Below are 27,774 nucleotides of genomic sequence, written 5' to 3'. Positions count from 1 at the left end.
AGCGCTTAGAGCGCATAAGAAGATCGATAATTTAAGTGACAATTTGTTTGCAGGCAGGGAGTCACAACCAAATATGTATTGTGCACAAATTTTATTAACTAAATCACGAACACTGATAACTGACTAAACTAACATAAAAGCATACATACAAAATCACACATTGTTTGTTTTGTTGGCCTTTGCCCTCCTGAAGTTTATGTTTCCTCTTATCTTTTTTTTTTATTCAATAAATACTTTTCTTAAGCTCATTAGTTTTGGATGTGTGTTACTGGTGCTGGAGACAAGAAGTTCCTGTGCTCTCTCTCTTCAAAACTTTGTTACTGCTATGCCTAGTACACCTAGACTAAAAGAGGGCTAGCACGTAACACATGGTAAGATGGGAAGTGAGAGAATGAAGAACCGGATCGGAACAAAGGAATGAAACTATGGAAACACCTGGGAGAACCATCATTGACTACAAGCTCCTTTGTCTGAACAAAGGGGTTTACAGTTTTTACTAACTACACATCGATTTGTATATTGTACGTTACTTGCATTTAGCCTGAGCAGTTGAAGAGCATCCAATGTAAAATCACAGGAGAAAGTCTTGATAGTTCGGCCTGATGGTGTTTAAGTAACAATCGATTTCTTCTGCGTTGACTGAAGAAGATATGATGAACGTGCAGTTATTTATTACGTTTTAGTTATAGTATTCATACCTGTGCTTACAACTAGTATTTACTGAGGTAATGTAGAATTGTTTGCATTAAGCTATTATAATAGTATGAAGGATATTTCAATCTCCTGCACGCCAAAGTGTAACTTTTTATACTTTATGGAGAATGGCCTTAATACTCCTAACTAAAAAAAGTGCCTAGATGTGTTTTTCAGAACATGTTCATCGTTTAAATGTTTTCATCCCTGCAGAAGTAATGATAGTATTTATTATTTCAGTATGGAACTACTGACATATTGTTCCATTGTATACTTGAATTATTGTCATTTTGAAGTACTATAGCGTTGAACAATTGAGTATTATTGTAGTGTTCCTTACAGCTGTTGAGCGGAGGGCAAAAGTCACATGGGTTACCCCATGCCCGTCCTGGAGAACAGCAACATGATGAACGACTGACTCCAAAACCCAGCTCAGTGCTACAGGCCAGCCCACCACGGCCATGGTATGCCACCTCCAGAAAACAGTTCCCTGCTCGCGTGTCTGCCGCATAGAAAGAGACCAACTGACTGTATGTGATTTTTTTTATGGATGATGACAGAACACTTCAATTAAGGGAAGGATGCAGGACATACAGTGAATGCATTAACACCTCTCTGTAAGATGTGCAACTCTGCTAATGATAGAAGCAGCACTGTGATTGTTGTGATGGCATTAGAGTTTGGGTTAAATTTAATAATCAATCTTACCAACACAGCCGATTCCAGTGGGGTTGAGCTCAAAGTCAATGGGACAATTACACTGGTACGAGCCGACTGTATTCTCACAGTGACCATTAACACAGCTGATGGAATCAAGACACTCGTCCACATCTGACATCACAACAACACAGAAATGATCACTGTGTGGGGTGTAGAACAGCTGTTAATGTGTTACTGTAGGGCAACAGCATGTTTACCTGTGCAGTTTCCACCTGTCCTGTCCAGCTCATAGCCCTCATCACAAATACAACGAAACATTCCTGGAATATTCTGACATGAGCCAAACACACATATGTTCTGGAAGGAGCACTCATCTATATCTGTAAATTATATAAATATACAAGTAAATATGTGAACCCTTGTCTGTCCACAAAATTATGGCAAATAGAAGTTCCTTTTTTTTATTACAATACAGTTCTGTGGCATACAGCAAAATTACAGTCAATCGTTAGATTATATTATTGCAGTCTGTGTGTTTGTGTGTGTGGATAAGCGCACCTCGACAGGTTTTGCTGTTCGGAGTGTGTGTAAAGCCCATCTCACATTCACAGCGATAGCTGCCGGCAACATTGAGACACTGGCCGTTTTCACAGAGATCCACATCTTCAGCACACTCGTCCATATCTGCAGGACATCAAGACACCAGTCAATGATGGTTGTGACAATGATGTATGATGGAAGTATGTTGGTGTGGATGGATAGATTGAACAGACAGACAGAAAGATGAATGATGGACCTGAACATGTAAATCCGTCACCAGTAAAGCCGTCTAAACATTCACAGTGGTACGAGCCAGCCGTGTTCACACACTCAGCATCAGCGCTGCAGATGTGAGTCCTGTTCACGCACTCATCCACATCTACACATTAAATACATATTAAACATCTATTAAAAACCTAACAAAAACACATTGAACATTTTAAAATTATTTAAATACATTATTATTGAATACATAAATATTATTAAATATATTATTATTGCATTATTGTTAAATGCTTGATTTAATACATTAGATAACTGTGAGAACCACTGATGTGATTGGCTCTTGATACATGTATGCATTGTGTAGATCATTCATTTAGATAATACTTAAATATAAATTTCTATTAAAGAGACACTTTGTATCATTAGCAGTAGAACCCGTTTAGAAAACATAAGAAAATGGGTAAAACTTTACAATAACGTTTAATTGTTAAGTACATTAGTTTACATGAACTGTCAATGAACAATCCATTTTTAAGATCAAAAGTTTTATCTGTTAATATTAGTAAATGCACTGTAAAGTAACATGAACAAACAATTAACATGAAAGGGTTAGTTCACCCAAAATTTTAATTCTGTCATCATTTAAACAACCTCATGTTGTTCCAAAGCATTTCTTTTTTCTGTGTAGAATAATAATGATATATTTTGAGAAATGTCAAACTGTTTTTTGTTTATACAATGGAAGACAATGGTCACCAAAACTAAAACACTCTTTGGTAACCAAACAAGTAATGTGATACCGTTTGGAACGACAAGAGGGTGAGTAAATGATGATAGAATGTTAATTTTGGAGGAATTTACACTAAGTGAGTGTTACTAAGTGTTAACTAAGATACTATTTGCACCAGTGTATTGTAGTACATTATAAAACAGTATGCAATAACAACAACAGCATTTGATTAATTTATTAAAATCACCATGGATGCTGCTTTATTACTTGTCCTTGTCCCTCCCCGTTAAACACTGTATTCTCACTATTTAATACATGTTAGGCACTTTACTTTCACTTTTCTAATATTTTCTTAATTTTTATTTAAAATCTCTCCGAGCTGATATGCAATGGGGAAAGGGAGAAGACTGAGTTTGGAAAAAGGTGGATTCGAACTTCATCAAAAGCTCAAGCCACCCTCTGTACTCGCCTCAGTCGGGTGTTTTGCACATGTTTTGCTTTTCTGCACACTGCAGAAAAGAAAAGATTACTGCCTTTGAGGCTTTTGCATTTTTTCATTCTTTGCAAAGTTTCTTGGGAAACGTAGACCTTTTGTGAATGAATGCAAAGCACTGAAATATAATTCTTCCTCTCATCTCATTTTACCATCACCACATGGCTTTTTTATTTCTTCAGACCCCTTCATTTTTACTGCTTTATTCACTTTGTAATACTTCTACTTATTGGAAGTATTTTTCTCAGGGGCTACTTTAACTTTTATTCTAATAATTTCCCATTCAGGTATCTTTAGTTTTAGTCATTATGATTGGGTACTTTATACATTGATTTTCTTAAACCCTGTCTCCAGCTTACCATAAAGCCATAACCATAATAAGGTTAAAATTAAGCTATGTGTATTTCTGATTTAGAGAATTAATAGAGAAAATGTAGTAAGGTGTTACAATATTCACCATAAAAGATCATAAAACTCTTTGAATCAGTGCTTTACATGCTTTAGCTTTCTGCTAACATTATAATCAACAACATGAATAAGTTACAAAGCCACATTCAGTTTACACAGCTTTCTAGCCCAGTAACAGGGTAAATCATGAATAACACGCACCAGCACATTTGACTCCATCACCGGACCACCCGTCCCGGCAGGAGCAGCGGTAAAGTCCTGCTGTGTTGACACAGGCTGCGTGTGTGTCACAATTATGAGTGTTCATCTCGCACTCATTAACATCTGTATCAGAGCATAATACATATACAATTAACAACTATTACAAAGCTCTGTGCATTGTGGAGTATTGACGTACAGTAACACTATAAGTTCAGTTTGGAAGTATTTATAATACATCACATGCGTTACATGTTTATTGTTGTTTGTGTCTGACGTGTTTTTATGGATCAGGTCTCACCGGTGCAGCCAGAGGTTCCTTTCTTCACAGAGTAACCCATCTCACAATGACAGACGTAAGAACCCTCAGTGTTCTCACACTCCCCAAACATACAGATGTTGCTGTTGAGTTCACACTCATTCACATCTACGACAAAAGTCCCACACCAACAGATTAAGCCAAAATCACACTCTGTCAAATGACTATACAAGATTCAAGACAGATCCAGTACAGGCATCTGGTAAAATATGCCTCACATTCTTTTAACGCTAAATTTTAAAATATGGGTAATTAACAGATGTCTTATTTTTGTTCTGATTTGTTTTATATACAATCTTGAGAGATGTACTGTAAGTCAAATCAATGTCCCATAAAGAATACATTCTCTCTTGGCCCTATTTTAACAATCTGAGCGCATGGTCTGAAGTGCATGGCGCAGGTGCACTTTTGCTAGGCGAATCCACTTTTGCTAGTTTAATGACGGAAAAAACAGTACCAGGTACCAGGCACATGGTCCAAAAGGGTTGTCCACAGTCATGGGTGTGTTTTGGGCGTAACGTGCAATAAACCAATCAGAGAGTTTTATCTCCCATTCCCTTCAAAGCCAGTTGCGCTTGCACCATGGCGGATTCGCTATTTACATGGCAGAAATGGCGGAAAAAATGGTGGAAAAAATGAATGCTTCTCCAGAGAGGAACCCTTTTATTTTAAATATTTAAAAATGTTTGTGTGCTGTAGCACATCCCTGTGTGTATAATAAGCAGAGTGTAGGCGTGTTGTGCACCCGCCTAGCCGCATATTACTAACGCGCCCTTTAAACAACACAAAAAAAATACTGCGTTGGTCAACGGCGCAGTCATTTTCAGTTGCCTCAAAATAGCAATGCACCAACAATCTTCCCGAACACACCTCGTTTTCAGACCAGCCCATGGGTGAACAGATGGGCGCGAAAGCATTTGCTATTTAAACAACGTGGCGCTGGACACGAAAATGATAATGATATTGCGTCGGACGGAAACTCGCGCCTGCCGTTGCATTGCGCCGGGTGTATGATAGGGCACACATTGCAAATGATCTCTGCAGAACAGTTATTCGAGATGTGAGTTGAATTACATATAAATAAGCAAAAACAGAGTTAAAAATTCCAACTAAAAATACATCCCTGTTTAAGAATTTAGCAGCATACCGATGCATGTCCTTGTGTCAGCAGAAGTCATGAATCCTTCATAACACAGACAATGATATGCTCCAGGGATGTTAGTGCACTGACCACCTTCACAGATGTCAATATCCTCTTCGCATTCATTCACATCTGGAGAGACAGACAGAAAGAAAGTGAGGCAAGTCCATGTACAGTGTATGTCTGCAATTGGACATACAGTATCCATTTTTATTTTCCACTCAAGCAGATGTGTTTGGAAATTAAAGACTACTGGTTTAATTGAGGCCTCTGTAGATATAGAAAAGGTCAACAGCATTTTGTCAGGTTTGGTAGTAGAGCACCTGCACATGTCCGTTGGTCCGGCATCAGAACATAACCCTGACCACAGCTGCAGGAGTAACTCCCCTCTGAATTACTACAGTACAGCTCACATCCTCCGTTCTCTATCGTACACTCGTCTATGTCTGCAGAATACAAATGACATCAAAACAGACACATATTTGTGTTAGTGATGTAAGAGAAAATCAGTAATAGCAGACAAGCAATTACGAACACTACTGTTCAAAAGATTGGCATCAGTAAGATTTTTTTGCAAAAAATTAATCATTTTATTCAGCAAGGGCACATTAAATTGATCACGACTGAAAATAAAAAAAGACCTCAATTTCAAATAAATGCTCAATTTCAAATAAATGTTCACTTTCTTTCCATCAAAGAATCCTGAAAAAAAGATGTATCACTGTTTCCACAGAAATCTGAAGCAGCACAGCTGTTTTCAAAGCAGCAAATCAGCGTATTAGAATAATTTCTGAAGGATCATGTGACACTTAAGACTGGAGTAATAATGCTGAAAATGTAGCTTTGTTCACAGGAATACATTTGTTTACGTGCAGTATATTCACATAAAAAACTGTTAAATTATAATAATATTTTTTACAATATTTTTGATCAAATAAATGCAGCCTTGGTGAACATAAGAGATTTCTTAGATTTCTAAGAGAAAATCGTAGTGACATTTAAACGTGAGTGTAATGAATAGCCATGAATAGGTTCAATATACTCCCATTTTCATTAATCTATCTACAATATCCATATACGCAAAAGAGCGATTGGACAGAGGCACAGAAAATTTACAGATAAAATTGAGAGTTTGAGGCTTTAACCTTCTGATGTCTTCGCCCATTTCTCCCCCTCCTCCCTGTCTATTTATTTTTGAAGATGCATTATAGGTGCATTTAGATAGGTGTTTATTAGATCCAATACCCACTAAACTACTGAAAGAATTGTTACCTGTAGTGGAAGAGCCTCTTCTCAATATTATTAACTCATCTTTATCTTTAGGTCATGTTCCAAGAATATTCAAGTTGGTAGTCATAAAACCTCTCATTAAGAAGCCACAATTAGATCATAATAACCTAGCAAATTACAGACCAATTTCAAATCTTCCATTTATGTCTAAAATACTAGAAAAAGTTGTGTCCGCTCAATTGTGCGCTTTCTTGCAAGAAAATTATATCTATGAAAAATTTCAATCAGGATTCAGGCCGCATCATAGCACAGAAACTGCACTCGTTAAAATCACAAATGATTTACTTCTAGCTTCTGACCAAGGCTGTATCTCAATACTAGTTCTACTCGATCTTAGTGCTGCGTAACTAACATAAACTACTCTTAGATCGACTTCAAAATTATACTGGTGTTCAGGGACAGGCATTAAACTGGTTTAGATCGTACTTATCAGACCGCTACCATTTTGTCTGTCTAAATGGGGAAAAATCAAAGATAACGTCAGTAGACTATGGGGTGCCGCAAGGATCCGTGCTAGGCCCTCTGCTATTCTCTATATATATGCTGCCACTTGGTAATATTATAAGAAAACATGGAATTAATTTCCACTGTTATGCTGATGACACTCAATTATATATTTCATCACGACCGGATGAAAACGCTAAATTATCTAAACTGACAGCGTGTGTTGAAGATATTAAATACTGGATGACGTGTAATTTTCTGCTATTAAATTCAGATAAAACGGTGTTACTTATTGGTCCAAAAAACTGCCCACAAAACCTCTCGCAATACAATTTTACCTTGGAAGGATGTCCTGTCACTTTATCTTTACAGTAAAAGACCTGGGTGTTATATTAGACCGCAACCTGACATTCGAAAATCATATTTCATATGTTACAAGAACGGCATTTTTCCATCTTAGAAACATTGCTAAGCTACGTAACATGCTATCTATTTCTGATGCAGAAAAGTTAGTTCATGCATTCATGACCTCGAGATTAGATTACTGTAATGCTTTATTAGCTGGTTGTCCTGCATCCTCAATAAACAAACTACAGTTAGTCCAAAACGCGGCTGCTAGAGTTCTTACTAGGTCAAGAAAATATGATCATATAACACCAATTTTATCATCTCTACACTGGTTACCTGTGAAGTTCCGTATCAATTACAAACTATTGCTACTAACCTATAAAGCCCTAAATGGTTTAGCTCCAGTGTATCTAACGGATCTTCTATCGCCCTACAATCCATCGCGCTCTTTAAGATCACTAAACTCTAGGCTTCTGGTCATTCCTAGGATATCTAAGTCCACTAAAGGAGGGAGGGCTTTTTCACATTTAGCTCCTAAACTCTGGAATAGTCTTCCTGATATTGTTCGAGGTTCAGACTCGCTGTCCCAGTTTAAAACTAGATTAAAGACGCATCTCTTTAGCCAAGCATTCACATTATAATTATCTTTTTATACTACAGTTAAATCGGATCAAAAGCATTAATATAATATTCTGAACAGCAGCTACGCTAATCATTTCCCATCTGCTTTTCTGTTGTTATCTCGGGACACTAGTCCCGAGGTAAATAGTTCATCAGCTCCAGTTTGTATCCAGCCTCTCATGGAGACTTCGGATGCCCCGACACCTGTGATGAGACGACTCCACGCCTGTGAAGAGACGACTCAACGCCAGCGTTGTTATGGCCTAAATTAATACACGATTGATTAACTTTTTCGAACATTATTCTTTAACATTGTCTTTCTAACATTTTTACTGCACTGTAAAAAAGGATTTGAGGCTTTTGCTACCTCAACTAATTTTCATAAGTCAGTTCAACTAAAATGTTGAGTATACTTAAGATATTAAGTTTAGCAGTGCCCAACTACTCCGTTTAATCAGAGTAGTTCAGGCAACATAGATTTCTAAGTTGTTTGAGCGGCCCCTGCATAAATACGTCGGGAAACCCCGCCGATCTCTCCTATGAGCCCTCCACAGCATGCGCCAGAAACTGCCATTTTGAATCAAGAGTTGCTGAGGTAAGAGCTAACTTTCTTATTTTATGAAAATGATTGTTAAACTGAGTGTAAACTAGATAAATATTACACAGGGTTGTTGGTGGCCACAATAAATATACTTTTGTCTGCATGTCACAGTGTTTTACACATGACCACGGATGTATAACTCGTTCTACGAATTCGTTCCTCGTTATAATTAAATTGTGTCAACAAATTAACAAATTAAGAATTAATTCACTTAACTTATTATATTCTCATTTTATTAAATTGTGGCTGCATTGTAATTCGTTCCCTCATTTATAATTAAAACGAGTTAACAAACAATGCAGCCACTATTTTCCTAAAAGGAGGGAATTCGTTTTTAATTTGTGACCACAATTGAATCACGGGGCAACGAATTAATGTCGTAGGATTGAATGTAGAATAATGTCTCGTGTAAGCACTGTTTCAGCCCTTGGATATCATTAAAACAGCTTGTAAACAGTCACAAAATGTTAAATTTACCTCAGAAAGCCATGAAATGACCATAACCTATATTGTATGCAATACAAATGTCTTATGCCACTATGTCTTATTTTTATAAAGCATAAAGAAAATTCTACCTCTAATTCTATTTGGGAATAATAATTTTCGGACTATTTGCAAATAACGTGTAGTTTGCGTCAGATATATCATTAGTCTCGTCTCGGGATTCTTCCTGTTAGTGAATAAATGCATCCGCTTTAAACATGTTTCGTAGTGGTCTTGTGGTAGTGCTCATAGTGTCAAAGGTTTCAGGTTCTAATCCGCCCTCAAATTTAATTTTTTCTTCATTAAAATCAAAGATGTTCAATGAATGTATATTAAGAGCATGGACACGTTTGTGGGCCTTTTGTTTAGTGATTTCACCGGAAAGAATAGAGTCCCCATCATGGCATTAAGTGATATATTTAAGTGCTTTGTCTGTGTGAAGGCTGCACGAGACAAGAGAACGAAAACCCCGCCTGCTTTGATTTGATTGGCCATCTCAGTCATTTTTGATATCGACGAGCGCCGAGGCAGAACACACAGAACATGTTTTTGCAGCGAGAGCCTTTTTTGAATAGATGTCGGTTTGCAGAGAGCGTTATGCGCGCTGCTTTTGCGCGCCTAGAGCTTCGCGTTCTAAACACAGATGTAGAAGGAGCGCTCTGAGTGCTGAAGTTCCAATGAAATGAATCGAGAGGCGGGTCTTGCGTTGTGGCGACCGTTACCTTGATTAGACTGACAGGACAGCGGTTGCCTAGAGACATTAAGACTGCCTCAATCAGCTCCCTAGTTCAGTAGTCAGGGCACTGATCAGGGAGTCAGGCCATTGACTTATGTCCTGATCAGTGCCCTGACTACTGAACCAGGGAACTGATTGAGACGCACCCTTCAAAAACTGAGCACACTGCTATTTTCTAAAGGAAAAAAAAACAAAAAACAAGTCAACCAAAAAAGGCAGTGCAGTGGGGAAATTCTAAAACGCTTAACGTGAAAAACGCGAATAATGAAGCATACTAAAGGCGGATCCCAACAGTTTAATCCGTGTCTGTGAGGTGCGTGAATTGATTGAGTTTATGACATTGTTAACTGTTGTCACAGTAAAAAAAAAACATTTATCAAAGGGTTAGTTCACCCAAAAATGTCAATTCTATTATTAATGACTTGCCCTCATATCGTTCCACACCCGTAAGTTTATCTTCAGAACACAAATAAAGATATTTTAGTTGAAATCTGATGGCTCAGTGAGGCCTCCATTGGCACAATGTAATTTGCAATCTCAAGACCCATAAAAGCTAGTAAAGATGTTACAAAGTCCATCTCACTACAGTGGTTCTACAATAACTTTCAAAACATTACATCATGAAGCTTCGAAGGATTCATAACGCATCGAAGCTTCATGATGTAGTGTTTTGAAATCGATCATCACTATATAAGTCGTTATTTAGGGGGTTTTTTTGCGCACAGAAACTAATTCTCGTCGCTTCATAAAGTTATTGTAGAACCACTGTAGTGAGATGGACTTTGTAACGACGTCTTTAGTACCTTTTATGGGTCTTGAGAGTGTAATGTACATTGTGCCAATGGAGGCCTTTCTGAGCCATCGGATTTACACTAAAATATCTTCATTTGTGTTCAGAAGATGAACTTCTGGAAGTAGAAACTGGTTCTAAGAAGATGTCTTACGGGTGTCGAACGATATGAGGGTAAGTCATTAATGACAGAATTAACCCTAACCCTTTAAAGGTTTTGGTAAATTTGCTATTAACTTACTCAGCTACAGTTCATCAAAGAAGTAGGTATTTTTTTAACAGTGGTCCTTGGTGATACCAGCTACCGTCACTTCAGAGTGAAAAAAAAAAAACGCATACAGATAAAACAAAACTAATACCTATGATGACAGTAGCCATTGTTTTGAATGATATGAATCACCAAGGACCATGATTTCAAATAAAAATCTTTACTGTTTGTAAACCTGTAAGACCTTCGCTCATCTTCAGAACACAAATTAAGATATTTTGATGAAATTGGAAAAAGAAATTACTGAACAAAGTTTTTATTTTGTTTTTTTTCCCCCACAAAGTATTCTCGTCACTTCATAACATTAAAGGATTAGTTGACTTTTAAATAAACTTTTGCTGATAATTTACTCACCCCCATGTCATAATTTAATTACTAAATACTTAATTATGTTCTTTAGACTACAGGTTCCGAACAAGAGGCAATAACAGAAGTTGACGTTGGTCTTCTCATCTTCTCGACTGAGGAAGGCAGAAGCAGCCAAGCACTACTGGCAAAGGAGATACTTTTGTCTACTATAACTAGTTTGCATATTGCATATTTTTTTAAGATAAATGTTAAATGTACATGTTATGTAATGTCAATTTCCAGCTGCTTACTGTTATCAAAACATTTCAATTTAACTACATCTCTTTTAAAGGGATAGTTCACCCAAAAATGAACATTTGATGTTTTTCTGCTTACCCCCAGGCCATCCAAGATGTAGGTGTGTTTGTTTCTTCAGTAGAACACAAATGAAGATTTTTAACACCAACCGTTGCAGTATCCAGTTGTATAATGCATGTCACTGGGGCCTGTTTAGAATATGACAACTATGAGAGTAAAACACATAGATATACGAATCCATATTAAACCCTGCGACTTGTGACGACACATGTCTTAAGACACAAAACGATCGGTTTCTGTAAGAAACTGAGCAGTATTTATGCTATTATTTTACCTCTGAGATGAATGTCTGGTCTGGTCTGAAGAGCACCATTACTTCCAGCGAATAAGGTCAAAATACTGCGTGATCATAGATATATACATAGATTCTTCATTTGACCGCTCCACGCAGGCACTAATGAAGAATATATATATATCTATGATCACGGCAGTATTTTGACCTTATTCGCTGGAAGTAATGGCGGTCTGGAGACCTGATGACATTTGTCTGGTCAGAGGTAAAATGATAACAAGTACAGTTCGGTCTCTCACAGAAACCGATGGTTTCGTGTTTTAAGACATCAATGTGTCATCACGAGTCGCAGGGTTTAATATGGATTCGTATGTCTATGTGTTTTTTACTCTCATAGCTCTTATACTCTACTGACACCATTGACATGCATTATACAACTGGATACTGCAACGGTTGGAGTTAAAAATCATCATTTGTGTTCTCCTAAAGAAACAAAGACACCTACGTCTTGGATGGCCTGGGGGTAAGCAGAAAAAAACCCCATCACATTTTCATTTTTGGGTGAACTATCCCTTTAAGGCAGTAAGCTGTTCTACTTTAAGGAAGAAATACTTTTTATTTCTATATTTACAGTTCTTTTGTATACTGAAGCTCATTTGCATACTTTTTTTAGGTAAATGTTCATGTAACGTTATGAAATGGCAATTTTCAGCAGTTTAAACTTTAGCTTTTATATTTCACAACAACAGAAATGTGAATATGAAATGTAATTTTGTAGCTATTTTGTCGATTTTTAAATGAAAATAAAAGTAAAATAGCATTCTGCTATTATTCTACAAAGTCTTCTATGTCAATGAATCATTTTTATGTAGTAGTATTAGAAAACAGAAACTTGAGTTGTGTGGGCAAATTACGCAGTTCAGTCTGTTGTATGAACTTAACATTCCAACTACAACTAACTATTCTTGAAAAAGTAACCTGGCTGCCTTAAAAAAACGAGTTGATTCAACAAAATGCGTAGTTAAGCCAATTTTTACATTGTTGGCACAACTATTAATTATAAATTGACTCAACAAGATACTTAGTTTAAACAACTTAAGATGGCAGAAAAAGTTTGTTGGTGTAACTCATTGTATGTTGCCTCAACTGGGATTTAAGTTTATTGAACTTTTAATGTCTTGTTGGAGTAACTAAAAAACTTTTTCATTAAACTTTTAAATTAAAGTTGCTCAGACTATTTTGTCAGCTTCATCTTTGTTATCCCAACGATTAATTTTATGTTTAAGGAACTCCAATATATGTGCAAACAACTTAAGTTTCTTAGCTAGCTTAACACAAAAATTCAAGGCAGCCAGGTTACAAATTATTTCAAGTTGAATGAGCTTGTTCGTTTTTACAGTGTGTACATCTATGAAATGCACTTTCTGTAAAGCTGCTTTGAAACAATGTGTATTGTGAAAAGCGCTATACAAATAAATTTGAATTGAATTGAATTGAATAGGTAAAGGTTTATTCATTATTCATTTGAATATTAGGAGTTTGGCACATAACATTTATTTGCTAAGAGCTTGGCTTTCTTACAATGTGGTTTCAAAATTCTGGCCAATTGATAATACCTAGAATATCAAAATCAACTGCAGGCAGTCGATCCTTTTCCTATTTAGCACCTAAACTTCCTAGCACTGTTCGGGAAGCAGACACACTCTGTCAGTTTAAATCTAGACTAAAAACACATCTCTTTACAATGGCATACACATAAAACATTTTTAATTTATATTATTCAAATCAATTAAATGATTGTTAGACTGCATTAACTAGGTCAGCCGGAAAAGGGAACACTTCCCATAACACCTGATGTACTCGTTACATCATAAAAAGAATGGCATCTACGCTAAAGTTAGTCTTTCTGTTTATCCCGAGGTTTACAGCAGTCAGCTGGATCTGGGCCGCATCCAGATCAAATGGTGGACCTGTGGCCAGACATGACCAATGCATCCCTGAAGTGTCTGCAGAGACCGTGTCAATTACACTCCCCCTGAAATTGCCTCACCGACAAGGCATCCTCAATAAACCCATCTCTGGCGTGATGACTCAGATCTTTTGACTATTCCTATTTAATAATTGTTCAATCGACACGTCATCCTCAATAAACCCGTCTCCGGCGTGATGCCTCCGATCTTTCGAATATTCCAATCTAATATGACTTCTGACCTGTAAGGTTGCCAGAATAATAATCATACACTGTTTGTTAATTGGCCAGAGGAGAACTGGCACCCCGACTGAGCCTGGTTTCTCCCAAGGTTTATTTTTCCCCATTATGCAACCTGATGGAGTTTTGGTTCCTTGCCACGGTCACCTTTGGCTTGGCTTGCTTAGTTGGGGACACTACATTTTAAAATAAACATCCAACTAAATTTAATGACTAAACTAAATTAACTACATCAACTAAATTACTGATCTGCCCACATTGTCACTATATGATAATTGAAATGAGCTAGATGACATCACCGTTTTCTCCAGAGCGGCGGTACAGCCGAATCAAATTATGTTGCATTATTTTCCTGTTTAACACTGTGAAGCAATCTTTGAAACTTAACACTTTGAAACAATCTGCATTGTAAAAAGCGCTATATAAATAAAGTTGGCTTGACTTGACAATAAGCCTAGCGTCACCACACTTTCTGAAACATGGCTGAATAGTGATATATCCGATGCAGATGTTAAACTTGATGGTTACACTCTGTGTAGAGCTGACAGGGGTACTTGTGGTGGGGGAGTAGCCACCAGCTCTCGATGGATCCTCTCTTCGGCAACCAAACAAAGGAAAGTCTGCACCTCCTCGTTTGACCACGGCGTATTCTTCTGAGTTGCCATAATAGTAAATATCATGCAATCTCTGGACAAACTATTTAAAAACGGCGGGGTTATTCAGGATACTCCGTCTGGCGCGCGCAATGATGACGCAATGAATAGTGACGATTCTCTCTGACCAATCATCAGTCTGCGGTGTGTTCACGTCACATTTTAGTATCGCCTCAGCTCGCTCAGAACCTCGCCGGAGGTGGTACGAAAAAAAGTACCTGGAAGCAGGTACAGGTACAACTTTTACACAGTGGAAAACCAAACAAAGGCGAGTCGAGTCGAGGCGAGCTGGTACTGTGTAGTGGAAAAGCGGCATTATATCTCTTCTCATTTATCCTCTGAACTCATTAGGCCAAAGGAGAGAGCTGTACATTTTGAATGTTTATTTATTAATATTGCCTTTCATGAAAACAAGCAGATAGCTATAGGTTACATCTATAGACCTCCAAATCCCCCTGTTGAATCGACAAATTGTATTCTTGCTACTATTAATTATTTTGACCATCCAAACAAGTTGATTTTACAGGGTGATTTCAATTGTAATTGGCTGGATCCTTCGTCCTCTCATGAGAAAAATGTATTTAATGGTCTAAACCTTACTCAACTCATTACTGAGCCAACTAGGGTAGTTAATAAATCCAAGTCTACTCACCCAAATAGAATCTCTCAATCTGGTGTATTACCTGATTGTTTTAGAGATCACTTAATTGTTTTTTGTGTTTGGAAAATAAGATTACCCTGTCTGCCACCTAAAGTAATTAGGATAAGGCAGTGTAAAAAACTTAACACAGAGGCCTTCATCCAAGATTTAATAAGCATTAACTGGTCCAGATTTCAAATAATCCCTTATGTTGAAGACGCCTGGAACTTATTTCTCTCAGAGCTTCTTAAAGTCATAGATAAACATGCACCTTGGACATCTATTAAGGTCAAGGGTAGTCATTTACCTTGGATTGATGGTGATTTAATACATTTATTTAAACAACGTGATAAAACCTGGGCCAGATACCGCACGACAAAGGACGCAGCTGATTGGTTTGAATATAAGAAATTACTATAAAGCACTCATTATCAGATAACATCAAAAACCCTAAGCAATTTTGGAAGAGATTTAACTCTTTAATTAACAAAACCAATACAAGTCTTCCTTCCGTTTGGAGTTAACAATAACATTATCACTGACCCTATTTCAATGGCCAATGCCCTCAACCAACACTTCTCTTCTATTTGTTGTTCTCAATCATCTGAGCTCTCCTATTAACAAATACTGTGAACAATATCTCATTCTCATTTTTAACAATTCATCCTTCTGATGTCCAACAGGCAATCTTAGAAATAAAATCTTCTAATGGCGCTGGTCTTGATAGTCTGGACATTAAGTTTATTAAAATTTCTTCTCATGTACTCGCATTTCCACTATGTGATTTATTTAATTTATTACTTTCCACATGTGTAATTCCATTAATGTGGGAACTTGCGAAAGTAACACCACTACACAAAGGTGGTGACTCACTTGATGACAACAATTATAGTCCTATTTCCATAATCAGTAATGTAGCTAAGATATTCAAAAAGCTTATTTTTAGGCAACTGTCTAAATATATTAATGATTTTTCCCTCTTGACTCCAAATCAATCTGGATTTAGATCTAATCACTCTACAACAACAGCCCTTACAGCATTTACCAATTATAATTGTTCTGCACAAGATAACAACAGATCTACTGGTGCACTTTTTATTGACCTTACTAAGGCGTTTGACATGGTCAATCATTATATTCTCTTTGACAAACTATATGCTATTGGTCTTTCCAAAGCAGCTGTTCTCTGGTTTAATTCATATCTTCATTACAGACGTCAAAGCGTGTCTTTTAATGCTGTTCTCTCCCAGCCTAGAATAATGGAAACGGGTGTCCCTCAGGGTTCTTCCCTAGGGCCTCTTTTATTTTCAATTTTTATAAATGATCTACCACAAACATGCTCAGACTGTCAGATTCATCTATACGCAGATGACACAGTTATGTATAAATCTAATCACGATATATAGAAGATTCAAACCTCTCTTCAATTTAATTTCAATCTTATTCAAGCATGGTTCTGTTTTAATTTGCTTTTATTGAATAAAAATAAGTCTTTTAGCATGCTTTTTGCAAACAGATCTGCATTTCATAAGCAAAATAATTCTCTTGAGGTTAAATTCCTGGATGGTACACATCTAGTTAAGTCAACTTTATTTATATAGCGCTTTTTACAATGAGAGTTTAAATATCTGGGCCTTTGGCTCGACTCACAACTTACCTTCAGACCTATATATTTATAATATTAATTATATTGTGAAAAACATAAACTGTAGCTTAAGAATGTTATTCAGCTCAAATTGTTTTACAAAACAGATTAGATTAAAAATGATTACTCACCTATTATTGCCTATAATTGATTATGCAGATGTTGTTTAAGAACACAGCCGATACCAATCTTAAACCTTTGAATGTGATTTACAATCGTCTCTGCAGATTTGTTCTGAGATGTCCATTTAGAACTAATCACTGTCAAATGTATCAGTCACTGAATCTTCTTTCACTAAATGCTAGACGACAGTTTCACTGGTTGCAGTTTGTTCACAAATGCATTTTCTCAAACTACCCATCCTATTTGAAATACTTGATTCCATATCAATCATAGCTTAAGAGACACTGACCATCTTTTCTTTTTTGCACCAAATATAACTAAAGAAATTGGGAGAGCCTTTAAATTTAAAGCCCCTTCTGATTGGAATGGTTTACCTAGGTCTTTCAGATCTATCTCCTCTTTTCACCAGTTTAAGTTTCACCTCTTCTTAATTATTTGCATTTAAGCTGCAACTGTTTTCCTCATGCTTGATGTATTTTTTTTTTTTTATGTTATATACATTGTCCATATGAATGAGCTTAACTGTTTATTGTCTAATATCTAATGGTTGGATTGGTGAAGTTAAGGGTAGTTTTGGTGTGATGGAGAGCTTCTGTCTTTGTTCTGTTAGTATGTATGTATGTAGGCTATGTGAAGTATGTTTTTATGTATGTATGTAGGCTATGTGAAGTATGTTTTTCCTGAGGTCCCCTCGAAAATGAGATGTCACATCTCAAGGGGTTTTTCCTCTTAACAATACATTTCAATTAAATATATATTACGGGAACTGTAGCGCAGCAGACCGCAAGACCCTCCAGCAGACAGTGAACACGGCTGCAAAGATCATCGGTGCCCCTCTCCCCTCTATCCTGGACATTTTCCGCACACGATGCTCCAGCAAAGCCACCAGCATCGTAAAGGACCCCACCCATCCCCCCACTGTCTCTTCTAGCTCTTACCATCAGGAAGACGGTACCGGAGCATCAAAACTCGCCAGACTGCTCAACAGTTTTGTCCCCCAGGCTGTGAGAGCCCTGAACTCAAATCACCCCACCCACCTCTGAAAACACCATACAAAACCCTGCCTTCTGAAACATGGAATTCTGAGAGTGCTACACACAGGTGAGTGGGCCTGTACAAAGCACCTGTAGTAACACACTCTCTCCATGTGCACTAGACACTTTCTACACATACTGTTGTGTACATAATCATACAAAAAGACTTTTACATATGTTTGTTTACATGCTCATGCACTAAAATCCTCTTGCACTGTTCCACAGCCAGCTGCTTGCCTAACAATGTTTCTCTTTGCACATGTACAGTGTTTATGTGAAAGCATTTGTATATTTGTATATTTTTAATGTATAGGTAAATATTTATATATAGTATATTTATAGTCAGACTCTCTCAGTAGGTAGTTGTGTATAGGTTTATACTGTCTGTATTTATGTAGCACCGTGGTCCTGTGAGGTACGACATTTTGTTCCACTGTATGTCACCACATGTAGCGGAATGACAATAAAGCTCGACTTGACTTGACTTGACTAGACTATTGTGTGTTTTGTGGCCTTAATTCAGTGACTTACATTTTTAGTTTTTTCAAAAAAACATGCATAAACGTTATTCTCTCAAAAATACAATCATGTACATACATGTTGCTAACATATTATGGTAGCCTAATTTGTGCTGAATACAGTGTAATGACACTTTTACCATTAATATGTTTATTAGCAAATGAAAAAAGCAAAAAGGTCAGAGCATGTCAAAACTTATAAAGGGCCCCAAAACTGTGCAGTCCTCTAGGGGTTAAAGATCATTAATGGCTAATTTATCTAATGTTCTGACCTGTGCACACTTTCCTATCAGGTGTCGTCTGGTAACCAGAGTCGCAGGAGCATTGGTAGGACCCCACCACATTCACACACCTGCCGTTATGACACAGCGTGCTACTCAGATCACACTCATTTACATCTGCAGGCAAACAGTAACATCAGAAGAATCAGGTCAAAACAAAATTTAGTAAAATGGTTTCATAACAGTGAATTTGACATGAATAATCATACATCATACAAGTGGTAAATAATTCTGTGCATTGAGCATATAGAAATATGATATGATTTAGTTCTCACCTTCACAGGCACTGCCATCCACAGACAGCCGATGACCCGGTGGACACACACACTTGTAGCTGCCATCAGTGTTTTCACAGGTGCCTCCATAGCACAGTGAGGGGTTTCTTTCACACTCATCAATATCTACAGCATTACAAGCACACACATACACATCATAATGAGTTACTCTCATAATCAGGGCTCTGTGAACTCATGGGAATTCAAAATAATCAGGATCCCACTGGGGAACTAAAGGCAGCTTTCAAGGACCAATTCCCCGGACACCCTTAAAGGGGATCTAATATTCCCTTTTTCAAAGTATTGACTTTGTTTTTGGGCTCTACTAGAACAGGTTTTTATGCTAAATATTATTTTACCCATATTTGACATTGTTGCATTTCCTCTCCTCCCAGTCTGTCAGTATCGTTCTGTTTAGTTCCTGTCTCTTTGAAGATCCTCCTTCAGAAAAGCACAATGTGGGAAATGTCCCGTCCCTTAGCATAACCTTTTAAACACTACTAACTAACTCAACCAGGCCCGGCCCTTTATGTTGCGTATGCCTTTGGGAGATAATTGTTTAAATGAATATTGTGACGTGTTTGTTCCTGGAAGAAAATGTAAGACTACAATGGAGGCATTTCAGGGAGTTCAAAATCAGTGAGCACTGATATAGAGAATAACTCCCTTTGGAGGAACTTTGTGCTTTAGAACTTTGCAGAAAGATTGTAGAATCTTGCAAAGGTGTTAGATGTCGCCCAGCCCACAGCTCTGCAGATGTCTGCCAGCGAGGCGCAGCGTGCCAACACCCAGGAGGAAGCAACACCCAGAGTGGAGTGAGCCCTCACTCCGAGGGGCCATGGCTCATCTTGGTACTGGTACGCCAAGGTGATGGCATCCACTATCCAGTGGGCCAACCTCTGTGTGGACACAGCCTTTCCCTTCTGCTGACCTCCAAAGCAGACAAGAGCTCCACAGAGCTTCTGAATCTCTGTGTGTGGACCACATAAACATGCAAAGCAAACGGTACACAGCAATGCAAGGGCTGGCTCCTCCGGGGGCAGCTTCGCAAGTTCACCACCTTGTCCCTAAAAGTGGTGGGATCTTTGGGCACATATCCAGGCCAGGGTCTCAGGATGACTTGAGAAAGGGCTGGCCCGAATGCAAGGCACAATGCCACCCCAAAAATGTAATTGGCCACCCCAAGTGTCCCCCCATTCCATCAAAGTCAGAATGTAATATGTTTTTGGGCTTGTCAGTATTAATTCTTTACTAGTAGTACTAGCGGTTTTATTAACCGAAAATAATATTTTACAGTGCTTTGATTTATTTCTATTTAATTTTATGCATGCAAGTGGCCACTGCACTCATCCCCCTGTTTGTTGTGGTTGTGGAGCGCCTCTGCACTGGGGAGGAACCACTGTACCGTGACGTGTTGTTATCGGAGTAAATAGTGGGCGCAAATGGATGGCGAAGTGCGGTGTTGGTTGGTTTCTCTGCTTTAAAGCTTATTTCAAAAATAATTTGAGCACAAAAATAAACTAAACCTAAGCCAATTTAAACATTCAGGAGCCAGAAGACGCAAATGAGAAGTTGCGCGCGCTGTGAGAAGATTGTGTGTGTGCGCTCATCCGAAGCGTGTAAACCCGCATCTCAGATAGCGTGCAAATATTGAGTTCTCTTTCAAGTCTTGCGCTCAAACAGACAAATTCAAACAAAAATTGTCAACTTGACCGTATAAGTATCCTAGCAAACTAATATTTCTGCTGTCTGTGTTTTTAATGTTAATCAAACAACAAAAGACAAGGAAATCACTCACTGCTCTAGATTGAATAGCTTTTGTAACTTTAATAAGGAACGATCTTTCATTTATACAGTCAAATATGCAATGTTATTTTACATTTGATTACTGATATTCCATTTCTGTACCTGAAAACTAATGTTAGAACTACCAGAAAAGAACTGTTTATTTTGCTCTATTCTATTTATTTGTGCTGTTGCATAGTTAGATTATTTGTTCTTATTTATTTATTTTTGTTTGACAGTAGTTCTTTTTCCCTGAATATAGCACATACAAACTGAACCATGTGTAATTTGAACAGTTACACCCCTAGTAAATATGTACATAATAAATATGTATTACAGGCCCCCACTAATTATTCTAGAAATAAGTTAATTCAACAAAGGTAACCTCTTTTGCTACATATTTTTGATGGTTCAGATGCATACTATACATGTTTTACCATTTATGAACTCTCATTTATGTGCCCTATATCATCACCATTCATATATATGCAACCAATAAATGAATTACTACTAGCGTACAAAATTGTTTACAAAAAAACTAATTTAATCATGGATCTAGTCACTTAATTTTGCTCTCAAAATGCACCAGATTTATGCATTTAAATTTAAAATGAACAAAATATTCTTCAGGGGAGCACGCCCCAGGACCCCCTTAGAGGGACCAATGTCTAACCAGCACAGTCTCACAAAATCCTATGGGAAACACTGAATAATATATTTATCCATCCATCCATCATCTTCCGCTTATCTGGGGCCGGGTCGCGGGGGCAACAGTCTTAGCAGAGACGCCCAGACTTCCCTCTCCCTAGCCACTTCCTCCAGCTTTTCCGGGGGAACCCCAAGGCGTTCCCAGGCCAGCCGGGAGACATAATCCGTGTCCAAGGTCTTCCCCGGGGTCTCCTCCCGGTGGGACGTGCCCAGAACACCTCCCTGGGAAGGCATCCAGGAGGCATCCGAAATAGATGCCCGAGCCACCTCAGCTGGCTCCTCTCGATGTGGAGGAGCAACGGCTCTACTCTGAGATCCTCCCGAGTGATCGAGCTTCTCACACAACCTATAATAATATATTTATAATGTAATATAAATATGAATAAACACTTCTACAGCTTCCCAAGATTAAGCAATTAAGTTTTTCTATCTTGTTTACAACTATATACAACTATGATGGAAAAACATCTTGCTTGCATTGCATTAATGTGCTTCTACTACTGTTGAGTTATTTGTTATTTCATATCACATTTCAAGTTACTCATTTTTAATTCCTTTTCACGCAGTTAAATAGTTTTGTTATTAATAATATACAGTATTATTACCTCCAGTGTAGGGCTATTTATACTGGTTCACTGTTTACATGTATTTAAATGTGCCACCCCTCTCTGAGTCTGTGCCCCAGCCTGGCCCCCCCACAAAAAATTGTCAGACCTGCCCCTGTCCCCTGTCTTTAGAGACAGGAATCTTAAGCTTGACCAGGAAGGACCACAGAGAGGTCCTAGCAGGGATGAGTGCGGTCTGGGAGGATTTAACCTCCTGTCGCCTCTCAGGAACCTGATGTCCAGGTTGTGCTTTCCCAGTGACCTGCCATCAACAGCATCGTGATGTGCTGCAACATAGACCTTCAAGGTGGAGGGTGACAGCGTCCCCTATAACCTCTCTTCCTCTCTTCCGGGGTTCTTCCCGTTGGGAAGAACAACACTCAGCGAACAGACTTCACGTCAAAGCATAAGAGCGCTTGGTAGAGGGGGCACTAGCTTGAGTGATAGTGTTTACCACCATCGGTGCTAAGCAACTTAAGTCCGCCATGTCCCGTCCAGAGACATAGAGGTTCCAGAGGTCTGGACGCCATATGATGCCCTGTCCCTGAGAAAGCAGGTCCTTCCTCAGGAGAATCCGCCAGGGAGGGGCTGTCATGAGGAGCATCAGGTCCGAAAACCATGTCCAGGTGGGCAAGTGAGGCAGTGGGAAGACTCCTGGGAGGCAAACAGGTCTACCTGTGTGTCCACAAATTGACTCCAGATCAGCTGGACCACCTGGGGGTGAAGTCTCCATTCTCCCAGGAACGTGAGCTGCCTTGAGAGTTATATTGTTATATTGCATGGCAACCAGGCGGGGAGTAGAGAAGGAGCTCCTCATCTTGCTAAAAGGGAACACTGATATGGAGATTTCTCTGGCTCATACCCACCCAATGGCTGGCTATCTCGCAGTGGACAACACTCTTCAGAGGCTCAGGGCCCCCTGGTGCAACTTCCTGTTCCGTGCTGTTCACGTGTATCGGGATAGATCTTGTAGGGCCACTGCCCATGTCAGCTTGAGATCACAAGCATATTCTAGTAATTGTTGACTATGCCACCCAGAGGCTTTTCCCCTCAGACAAGCAACAGCAGCAGTCATTGCCCAAGAACTCTTACTGTTGTGTAGCTGGGTGGCGATTTCTACAGAGATCCTAACTGACCAAGGGACTCACTTCGCCCCTGGATAATGGCTAACCTCTGCAAATTGCTAAAGGTGAAACATCTTTAAACCTTAGTCTACCACTCATAGACAGATGTTTTAGTGGAGCAGTAAGCAGATGCTGAAGAGTGTGGTCATTGAGGATGGGCATGACTGGGACCGGATGCTGCCGTATGTGCTTTTTGGAATAAGGGAAGTACCCCAGGATTCCAAGTAATGCCTCTGGTAAAGGAACATCTGCTCGAGTCTGTAGTAAGGTATGTATGTTCATGGAAGAAGGAGGCGGGAACCGGCTGGAGATCATCATCACTAATGACCGCGGCCTCGTCCCGTTCTCACGGTCCCTCAGCCTCGCTGCTCGCCACAGAGTCCAAACAGCGCCTTTATGACCGGCCTGCACAACCCCGTGAGTTTCAACCTGGGGACAAGGTACTTGTCTTGATCCCCAACACTGCCTGCACATCCATCAACCTCTGGAAGGTAGCGGGTGCCCTGTGCAGGCCGAAAGGAAGGGTTTCCCAGTGCCCTGTGAAAGCAGCCTTCTACTTGGAATCTGGACTTAGGGGAACCTGACAATATCCCTTTGTGAGATCTAGCTGTCAAACAAGGAGAATTCATTCAGCTTCCGGAAATCATTACAGAAGCAGAAGGTGCCATCAGGTTTAGGGACTAACACAATTGGGTTGGACCACAAGCTATTGGAAGGTTCTATGACTTCCAGCTGGAGCATCTTCTGGACCTCGTCCTCAATGGCTTGTTGTCGGACTGCCAGAACCTTATAGGGCTGCTGCCGGACAAATTACATTTACATTTATGCATTTAGCAGACGCTTTTATCCAAAGCGACTTACAACTTGGGGGTACAATAAGCAATTGGTCGTGAAGGGTCGAGTGAGCGCAACAAGTGCCTGAAATACTTAGTCCGTGTACATTTCTCAGTGTAGCACAGGCTAGCGAAATAAAATATTAGTAGGAGAATCAAGCCACTAGAGTCGTGCAACAGGACTAAAGAATATGTTCAAAACTTACATGCGCGCTCCGCCGACCTGCTTCAAAAGCCGTTCGCTTTCCCGAATGACACCGGGTAGGGTCAGAATCTCATGGGAGACAACTGTGATGTGTCCTGGACGACTCGAGAAGACATATCTGAAGAGACCCGGTACGCTACTGTCGAAAGTTAAGCACTGGCTATAAAGTGGGCTGTCCTGGCGCTCCATTACTTTCTCCTAGGGCGCTCCTTCACCCTGGTGACCCTGGAGGACTTCCACTTTAACCCCCTTGGGTCGGCCGTCGTGCCCGCGTGATCGACTCGCTTTTTTCTTATCAGTGCCAAAGAGACTGAAATAACTCTGTCAATTTTTATCATACAGGCAAGTGTTATACATCATTATAATCTGTTATGTTTCTACTTTTATTTGTGCACACTCATAATAAAAACAAAAAGTTATGCTTCTTGCAACAAAAAAAGCACGATCTGCAGCCTCCCTGTAAAAGATGTCTGATCTGAATCTCTTCAGAAATTGACCTGTAGCTCAGTAAAAACGTATCACACAAACATGAGACATATATCTAAAGAAACGTTGAAATGTCAGGTTTTAAATAATGTAAATCAAAATGAAAACAAATATTCTCAGTTTATGTAAACTGTTTGAAAAGAGAGACATGTCCATCATTCACGAGCCTCTTCATTATCCGCTAATGTGCCCACGCCCAGGGAGCACGCATTACTTTGAGATTCAAATCTGACGCCATCCATGAGAGCAGAGTCAACGCCTCAACTCACACCAACACGTACATTGCTTTGAGACGCGGTGAGGAGGAATAATCTGAATAATCTAAACAGAGAATTATTTCTAAGAGTAAATGCCAGCTGATTATAAGTTTGAGGTAAGTTTATTCTGTTTGTTTCTGTGAATTTTAAATACCGTTTAAATATGAATCCTGCTGCAACCTAAGATGTCATAGAGGTAAGACTGTTTAGGCAAGATTTCTTTGGCCTGTTTTGGACAGATTATTAATCGAGTAATAAAGGACACATCAGATGCTCAATATATCAGAAGACATGGAGTTTATCAGAAATGATTTTGACCACTCATTAAGTTTCATTTTGTAAAAAGTCTTTCTTTAAAGTGAATTTTGTTTTGTATAAATTGTATCTTAATTTTGATCAATGTTTTTAGTATATTTGCTTCTCATTTAATAAATAATAAACAAATATAGTAGACAATAGTGCTGGCGCGATCATGCATTGCAATGTCTCATAAATGAACCAAAACTCGAAATGATATTTGAGTATTATAGTTTAAAAAATCAAATGATTCAGAACATTTGTGATCAGTCACGGAAAGTAGGGACACAAGTCGGCAGCACAAGTTTCGAGCAAAATGAGAATGAAGCGTTTTTTTTTCAAAATTGGAGATTTTCGCTTTTTTGCAGAATCTGTTAGTTGAGATCACGAAGAAGCCTCTCCGTGTTTGAGATAGCAGTATTGGTATATTTAAAAGCATACACTTTGAGGTTGAAATCGGCTTGTTTTTAGGAGATTCTAACATGCAGCATAGGCGTGTTTCTCTTTTATTTTTGCCCCCGCCCTCTAAGGGAAGCGTGGCTCAGTGTTGCCAAGTTCGCTGTTTTTCATGTCCGCGGGTTGAAGCGACCCCAATTATGTGATATTTAGCCCTGGGAATGCGAATTTTAGAAGGCAACCATGCCAAAAAAACACATATTTTACTCCCCAAATGCGTTTTTACCGGAGAAGCCCCCCTGAAACGCGATTGGGCTTGTTTTGGGCTAGGTTTGAGTAGCAATTGTGTGGGTTTTGTTGTGAAAACCTGGCAACCCTGGTGGCTGGCCGCGCACAGATCTCTGCTGGCAGCGCCAAAGCAATAACGAGCAGCTGATACGAAGTGCAAACCTCCCAGATGACAGAAAGTCTGAAGCAGTAAAGAACCAACAGACTGCATAAAGAGAGGGTACAAGGGAAAGGGTGGAAATAAACATACATACAGGTCCTTGAAAGTGCTTGAATTTATTTTGTGCAAGAAGTTTTCTGGAAGAAATTCCATATTATTCTCTCCGGTCCGATAAGGTGTTATTTCGCCAACACTTCGTGGACTATGCTTGATTTACGTTTGTTACGTTTGCTTTATGTAACGTTTGTTATATTTACGCGTTACGTTAAGTGTTTCCCGTGTGAGGTACTTTGTGTTGTACGTTGCCATAATGTTCACGCATGCACAAAACTATACGGTACCTCAGCGTTTCACAGACACACTGTGAAATATTGCAAAAATAGACTGGCTACATGAGCCTAAGCTCTTTTCAATAAAATCCATGCAAAAGTTAATATCAGATCATTTTAGAATACAGTATAGGATGTACCGAAATTTCTTCAGTTTTATGCAAAACAGAAATATGGCAAATAGAATATCAGACCTCTGTCATATGGCCAAAAATAAATGCGAAAAAAAAAAAGCTGGACCTGGAAAGTCCTTGAATTTGAAGTTAACCAAGCTGTGGGAACGCTGTATTAACAACTATCCAAACTGTTTTAGACCTAAAAGAGTCTTTGTAGGCCTATGTTACCCTTAAATGTCAGAGAAAAGAACAGAATCAGAGATCATTTTCTTATAGAAAATTGTGCTTTGCATATTAAACAATAAAAACACATAATTATAGTTGATTTTAGTTTATCATAGTTGATCATGACGGTTATCCCAGAATCCTGTTAAAAAGTCCTAATGCTACACAATGAAATCAATTCACCAAGTTTTATGTAGAAAACCAGCAAATAACAAATAAAATTAGCATCAAGATGTACTTTTTGTTTACATAAACATTAAAATAATAACATTAAAAATGATGGCCAGATTTTAAAGGAGTGTCGGTTTCACTTTATTTTGATGGTCCCTTTAACACATTCTGTTGACTATAAATAACATTGCACCTACATGTCTACTAATTCTCATTAGAGTGTTAGTAGAGTATTAGTAGACTGGTAGGGTTAGGGTTAGAATAAGTTGACATGTACTTGCAAAGTTACTTATAGTCAGTAGAATGTCTGTTGGAGGACCGTCACAATAAAGAGTTAGCAGACATTAAGCACACATTCTACTGATAATCTAATGAGAGTTAGTTGACATGTAGTTGCAAATTTACTTATAGTCAACATAATGTTCAAAAGGGACCATCAAAATAAAGTGTTACCGGAGTGTCTTGTTATCTACATGTTATCTACAATGCACAAGTTCAAATAGAGTTTTGACAAAAAAGGTTTTA

General features: G+C 38.6%; 1 protein-coding gene across 1 annotated transcript in view; it reads right to left on the bottom strand.

The window, feature by feature from the left end:
* The window catches only part of fbn2a (fibrillin 2a), a gene marked incomplete at its 5' end in the record, with an annotated part of 230,050 nt that overhangs the window by 103,469 nt on the left and 98,807 nt on the right, over positions 1-27,774 (bottom strand). The window contains 11 exons of the mRNA XM_079803998.1: positions 1,034-1,195; positions 1,402-1,524; positions 1,611-1,733; positions 1,912-2,037; positions 2,171-2,272; positions 3,951-4,073; positions 4,249-4,374; positions 5,414-5,539; positions 5,731-5,853; positions 18,981-19,106; positions 19,265-19,390. Of these exons, the coding sequence (XP_079660124.1) occupies positions 1,034-1,195; positions 1,402-1,524; positions 1,611-1,733; positions 1,912-2,037; positions 2,171-2,272; positions 3,951-4,073; positions 4,249-4,374; positions 5,414-5,539; positions 5,731-5,853; positions 18,981-19,106; positions 19,265-19,390 (1,386 nt within the window). The remainder of the gene's footprint in view (positions 1-1,033; positions 1,196-1,401; positions 1,525-1,610; positions 1,734-1,911; positions 2,038-2,170; positions 2,273-3,950; positions 4,074-4,248; positions 4,375-5,413; positions 5,540-5,730; positions 5,854-18,980; positions 19,107-19,264; positions 19,391-27,774) is intronic.

The sequence above is a fragment of the Gobio gobio genome (assembly GCF_949357685.1).
Source record: "Gobio gobio genome assembly, chromosome: 22".
Taxonomy (NCBI): Eukaryota; Metazoa; Chordata; class Actinopteri; order Cypriniformes; family Gobionidae; genus Gobio; species Gobio gobio.
The sequence above is the reverse complement of the archived record's forward strand: the minus strand, read 5'-3'. Positions and strand labels throughout refer to the sequence as shown.